The following is a 6,514-nucleotide window of genomic DNA, read 5'->3' on the forward strand; positions in this document are numbered from 1 at the left end:
GTTTTTTTCTAGGTGTTATTCCTCAAGCTGATTCATGGGAATTATTATTTATTTATATCTGGTCTAATGTATTTTTGACAAGGTTTTCAAGACACAATCCTAAATGTTTAATTGCCCCCACTCCCACAAGAACAAAAAGCCTCTCATGATTGGCTTGTTTTATATATATATATATATATATATATAAATTAGGTGTTATATACAGCAGACTACTAAGTCAGTAGTTTAAGTAAATTGAACATGTCAACTGTCTTAATTTTTTTATATCATGAAATGCTTAGTATTTTCCAAATTTTAACAAAATGTAGAATAACTACAGATATACATAATTAGCATTTAGCTTTCGACATATATTTTAGGAAATCCTATCTTAGTTTCCCTCTATATAAAACCAGAAAAACAAGAATTAAGTCCTTTTGGCGAATATAGCAAGGCAATGATTAGTTCATTTTAAATGCAGAAGTCCTGTTACATGGTGTTTCCATCTTTGAACTTCCAAAAGGATATAAAATTGACTCTTCTCATATATTTAAGGTGTTCATTTTAGCTATTTCCTTTTTACATTCAGAAGGTTGGGTGCAGACACTTTAACTTTGCCAGGAATGTTCCTTGATAAATCTGTGTCCTAAAAAAAGAAAATTGCTGAATATCTTCATATCCTAAATGATAAATCATGTTTCTTTTATAACTAATTGACCTTTTATGTCAAAGAAAGGCAATGCCAATATTTTTAGCTGAAGTGCCTTTACTTATTTTACTACTTCTAGTGAGATAGCATTTTCTGTCAAAACTATAGAAAATAACTTCTATGGATTTTTTTTTGTAGTACAGGGGATCAAACTCAGGACTTTGCGCTTGCAAGGCAGGGTGCAGTGCCACTGAGCTAAACCCCTGGCCCATACGATTCTTAATTATACCACCAATCTCCACAAATGTCTGAAGGAAAACTTTACCTTTACACTGCGGAATAAATCCTTTTCTCTTGCTGTTGCTTCTTTGGAATGCATGAAACTATTCAAAGCTGTTTTTGCAGCTGTAAATAAAAAAAAAGAGAAGAATCTACTTCTGTTCAGTCACTGAGCTGTTTAAAATTGTAATTAACGACAACAAACAAATTAAATACCTTTTCCCTTTTTCTGAACTCCAGGGGTAAGTTTCACTTTATATCTTTAAAAAGAAACTGTATGAGTTACTAAATGGGGATTATAAAGCAGTGCATGAAAATCGTTGTGACAACTGTTTAGAGTAAACCAATGGTGACTTACTTGTAGTTTGTCATGGTAGTGTAAGGCGCACATACTGGAATGGCAAATAGTACTATATCTTCAGGATGTGGGGAGCCAGTCAGAGAATCAAACAGATTTTCCTATAAAGGGGAAAACCAGATGATAAAGGTGATTTGCACTAGCCTTAGACAAAGAAGTCTCTAGGGGCTGGCAGTATGACTGAGTGGCTTCTAGCTTGGATAAGACACTAAGTTCAGTCCCCAGCATCAACAACAACAAAAAAAATAAAAAAAAAAAACTACAAAACGCTGTCAAATTATCAACATTTTCTTTTTCTTTCTTTCTTTTTCGTACTGGGGATTGAACTAAGGACCTTGCACTGCCAGGCAGGCACTATGCCGCTGAGCTAAATCCCCAGCCCCTCTTAACATATTTTTATCCTTTGCTAGCAGACATATATAGTCTTAAGTAGCAACAGCAGTTGAAGAATGTTCAAAGATTTCCAAGAACTTAAATTTTTGCGAATCATAATATTGAGAAAAATAATTTTCAAAATACCACATAGTTTTGGAGAAAGGGAGAGAAAACTTCGATATTACCACCAAAGTTGCAGAAAGACTGTGAGGACGTACAGTAATGAACAAAAAGAGATTTAAGTCTTTTGCACAGAAATGGGACTTACATTTTTTACCTTCTGCCTCAGTCAGTGACTCCTGAGCAAGGGTTGTGCCCTGCCCCAGAGACACTGTACAGTGCACGGAGAGAACTGTGGTCTTCAGTGGGGGAGGAGCTGAGGAAGCCAGAGGCACCACTGCCATCGAGTGGGGAAGGCCAGGAATGTGGCTGAATTTTCTATGAGACAGTCCTAATGACAGGAATTATCTGTCTCATAACCCTGGGCTAGATAGTCCTTACTTCTTTTTAACCACTTAACAGCTTACCACAAGTGGCACTTGGGCAGTGCGTGTGTTTAGGTACTATCTCAGGCAGTCACTTCTTATACTGAATACTTTTGATAAAGTTGTTGTCTTTGTATTTCCTGTTATAAAACTTATAAAAATTGTAATTTTTGGTCATCCTGTATTTAAATAATTGGACCAGTAAGTGATTGGGAGAAACCCAGGGTTTAAGTGTTTTATTTATATACTGTCCAGTCTAAGGTATTTCTTATGGCAGCCTGAATAGACTTGATGCCTACAAAATTGCTTTTATTTAACCATATGAGTACATTCAGATTTAAGATAAAATCCTTAGTAATGAATATAGTACCTGAATGTTTGCTGGGTGCCATAAACTTTTCTAAAGATACATTAGTTCTCAAAATAACTCTCCTTGTAAGGACAATTCTTGTCCCCATAATAAAGAGGCACAAGAATGTTTCCAAGTTTAGACAGTTGTATCTTGCAGAGGGGGGATTCAAACTCAGTAAGTTTGACTCTGGGTGCTGCAATCTTAATCAGGCAGAAGCAAATACTGTGGAAAAGGACTGCAAGGATCTATACAAAATCATACCTCATTTCCCTGCTGATCCAGATCTTGTTCTTCCTGTTCCAAACAGAAATGTAAAAGTCAGCTAGAAATTCCACACCAATAAACAATGAAGAGAGAAAGTGATACAAAACTACCACACCTAACTTACAGAACAGGGCCCCCAAGGTTGTGTGTTCTCCAGAGTCCCAAGACCCAGAGGTAGACTCAGTGTTTGTAAGTGTTTACTATTTCAGCAAGCAATGCCAGTGCCCACTGAGAAAACAGGAAGGTCTCTGAAGCCGGAAGAGAGGCACATTTCACATAGGGTATACGGCAAAACAACAAAAGATGTGAGGACAACTTAAAATAACTGAGCTTGCTATGTTCAGAGAAAAGAAGATGAAAATTCTGATGAGAACTTTTATTTTTTAATCTCCGAGTTTTAGGATAAATTTCAAATACTAAGATAAACAATTTTGTGAACCTACATAAGAAAACTCTTGGAGATAATGTACTGTCTCAGTCTATTCAGGCTGCCGTAAGAAATACCTTAGACTGGACAATATATAAATAAAAGAAACTTACTTCTACAGTTCTACAAGTTGTAAGTGCCAAGATCAGGTGCTGTCTTCTCTTCTGCCTCTTTTGTAAAGGTTAATCCCTTTCCTATCACACTGAGAGTTTAGGACCCAACCCAGGATTTTCAACAGGAAATACTAACATTCAGACCATAGCACCTACCTACGAAAGAAGACTAATAACACCACTAAGGAATATTTTTGGGTCTAGGTTTTACAGAGTAAATTATGAGATAGGCATGGTAGTGCACGTCTGTAATCTCAGCACTTGTGAGGCCGAGGCAGGAGGAGTGCTTGAGTTTGAGGTCAGCCTGGGCTACATAATGAGCTAGCCTGAACAATAAAACAGACCCTGTCTCGAACAAAACAAGTTACAAAATATGCTATTAGTGTAAAACTGTGAGACCCAAAATAAGTTGTAGAATTATTAAATGACAACACTTCAACAGGGATGAAAAGTAATACAAAATCTCTGTAAATGTCACCTGTACTAAGCACGGAATTATAACTATGTAAAGATAATGCTGACCACGAAAGTAAAAATTTTCATACTTTATACAAAATTACAAAGAATGCTTAAAATTTCAAAATTGGTAATTCATGCAAGAAGATGCACTGAAGTTTGGACTTCCTGTACTCACATAAAACAAGTAGGCAAGCATCTTGGCTGGAAAACCATTACCTCCTCAATTGTTGCTCTCACACCTGAGGACTTGGCCCTGAAACTAGCTACTTTGAACATTACATAAGATAATTCAACATACAAGCCTATAGAAAATGCATCTTTAGCATAATCCCAAGTCCTGGTATGAGTTTAATTAAGCTCCCATCATAAAGCCACTCCAGAGAACCAATTCTCTTCTTTTTTAACAGTGAAGTTTTATGAAAGGTATGAAAAAAAACAGAGCAAGTGTAGGTCTGGTAAAAGTAGGAAAAGAAGTATACCCCACAGTGAGAGGGTGGGCCACATGAAGAGAGAACAGAGTGGCTGAAAACTGATTTTCTTTTTTTTGGTACTAGAGATCCAAATCGGGTCCTTTTGCTTGTGAAGCAGGTGGTGGAACCACTAGACTAAATCCCTGGCCCAAACTGATTATTTTCTAAAGGCATGTGGTTAGACTTTTTCTCAGCTATGATCAGTAGGTTTAGAGACTATAAAATTATGTCTCTCAGGTGGTACTGCGAGGATGATTTCCCATTAACAGGAGGGTGCCATTTGTGCCCAGGCCCGGGAACCCCGGCTGGCTGGGCAGCACCCCACATAGGCGGTAGCCTTACCTTGTCGTCATGGGGCTCGTCCACGGCCAAGTCTTGTAGGTCATGAGTGAGGACCTCAAGGGACGGAGTCCCCTTAATGCCCTCTGAAACCCTCGGTCCACCTCTCGGTTTCTGGGACTGTTTCTTCACAGGTTCATCCTTTGTTTTCCCTTTCTTCCCCTTCTTCCCTTTTTCCTCTTTGTTTGAACCTGCAGACTAATTCATAGAGGGAAAAATCAGTTAATGTGTCAACTGTTATCAATACTACTAAAATTTTAGCAAAAATGTATGACCAGGCATAGGTTGGATGCCCATACAAAAAAACCAAAAGAAATGTTTTACATATTACTTACTCCCAGCAATTTCATGATAAGTTCACGATCTTCTTCATCCTGATCTTTGTATTTTTCCTTCATTTTTTTCATTTTACTCTATGAAAAGAGATTTGGGGAAATTTAGCATAAAAATGTCAAATATTAATGAAGGAAAGCCACTTTTTAAACTTGCACAAAAATGTTACTGAACCAGGCGTGGTGATGCATACCTCTTCAGAAGGTGAGGCGGGAGGGAAAAAGAAAACAAAACCAAGTCTATCTCAAAAGTAAATAAAAAAATAAGGGCTGGGAATATAGATCAGTATAGTATTTTTGAGTTGGATAATAGGTAACAAAACTGAAAATGACACCACCACTTTCACTTTTTTGTTGTTTGTTTATTTATTTATTTATTTATTTTTGGTACCGGGGATTGAACTCGGGTCCCTGTGCTTGCAAGGCAGGTCACTGAACCTCTGAGCTAAATCCCCAGCCCTGTTGTTTGTTTTTTTAAATTTGTTTTGTTTTGTTTTGGTACTGGGGATCGAACTCAGGACCTTGTGCTTGCAAGACAGGCGTCGGAACCACTGGGCTACATCCCCGGCCCTATTGTTTGTTTTTTTGAGACAGGGTCTTGCTATGTAGTAAAGGCTGGCCTTGAACTCAAAGCAATCCTGACTCAGCCTCCTGAGTGCTGGGATTACAGGTGTGCACCACTATCCCTAGCTACTACCACTTCCACTTTAGTAGAAATTATGGGGGGGGTTAAAGTTGCATAAGCCAAAGTCCTTATCCTCAATAACTTTATCATATGATAAAGGATATAAGTAAAAGTAGAGACAAGGCTAAGTGTGATAATACACATCTGTGATCCCAGCTGTGGGAGGCTGACCAAAGAGGATCACAAGTTTCAGCCCAAGCTGGCTATGGGGTCTCATTCCTGTAATCCCAGCACTTGGAAGGCTGAGGCAGGAGGACTACAGTGAGTTGAAGACCACCATGGGCTACATAGTGCATTCAAGGCCAGCCTGAACTACAAAGCAAAACCCTGTCTCAAAGGAACCCCCCCCCCCCACCAAAAAACCAAGTTTGAACCTAGCTTGGGCAATTGAGTAAGACCAACTCAAAGTAAAAATAAAAAAGAGGGGGCCAGAGATTTAGTGCAGTGGCACTGCACCTGCCTCAAAAGCACAAGGTCATGAGTTCCAATCCCCAGTACCAAAAAACAAAAAAAAGGGGGGTGGGGATGTAGCTCACTGTGAAGACCCTAGGTTCAATCAACAGTATCAGTTTAAAAAAAAAAAGGGTAAGATACAATAGGAAAAGTGCAAACATTTCTAAGATAATTTAGAAAAAGACATTTTCAGTTTTACTTGAATTATGGGGAAGAAATAAAGCAAAACTTCAAAGTTTTTTGTTTTGTTTTGCTTGAGACTAGGTCTTGCTATGTAGCCCAGGTTGCCTTTGAAATCTTAATCCTCCTGCCTCAGCCTTCAGAGTGTGCCACTATGCCCACCCAGCTAAGTTTTTAAGCAGGGCCAGGGATTTAGCTCAGTGGTGCCATGCCTGCCTCACAAGCACAAGGTCCTGAGTTCAATCGCTGGTACCAGAAAAATAAACGTTTTAAGGTAAATTTTCCAGGATTTTGTAGTATAGGAAAAGCAAGGCT

At 38.4% G+C, this 6,514-nt stretch overlaps 1 protein-coding gene across 3 annotated transcripts in view; it reads right to left on the reverse strand.

Annotated features, from left to right (window-relative positions):
* Positions 1 to 6,514, reverse strand: part of Nemf (nuclear export mediator factor) — a 50,847-nt gene that overhangs the window by 6,058 nt on the left and 38,275 nt on the right. For 2 of the 3 annotated variants that reach the window (XM_010632591.3, XM_033765165.1), the window contains 7 exons: positions 4,885 to 4,962; positions 4,553 to 4,747; positions 2,739 to 2,771; positions 1,266 to 1,366; positions 1,124 to 1,167; positions 954 to 1,033; positions 10 to 625 (listed from right to left, as the gene is read on the reverse strand). In XM_010632591.3, the coding sequence (XP_010630893.1) occupies positions 548 to 625; positions 954 to 1,033; positions 1,124 to 1,167; positions 1,266 to 1,366; positions 2,739 to 2,771; positions 4,553 to 4,747; positions 4,885 to 4,962 (609 nt within the window). In that variant the 3' untranslated portion in view covers positions 10 to 547. Of the gene's footprint in view, positions 1 to 9; positions 626 to 953; positions 1,034 to 1,123; positions 1,168 to 1,265; positions 1,367 to 2,738; positions 2,772 to 4,552; positions 4,748 to 4,884; positions 4,963 to 6,514 lie in introns of those variants that run through there. The other variant, XM_010632593.3, reaches the window with a different exon arrangement.

This window comes from Fukomys damarensis, unplaced genomic scaffold (genome assembly GCF_012274545.1).
Source record: "Fukomys damarensis isolate Sample0158 unplaced genomic scaffold, DMR_v1.0_HiC HiC_scaffold_17, whole genome shotgun sequence".
Lineage (NCBI taxonomy): Eukaryota > Metazoa > Chordata > Mammalia > Rodentia > Bathyergidae > Fukomys > Fukomys damarensis.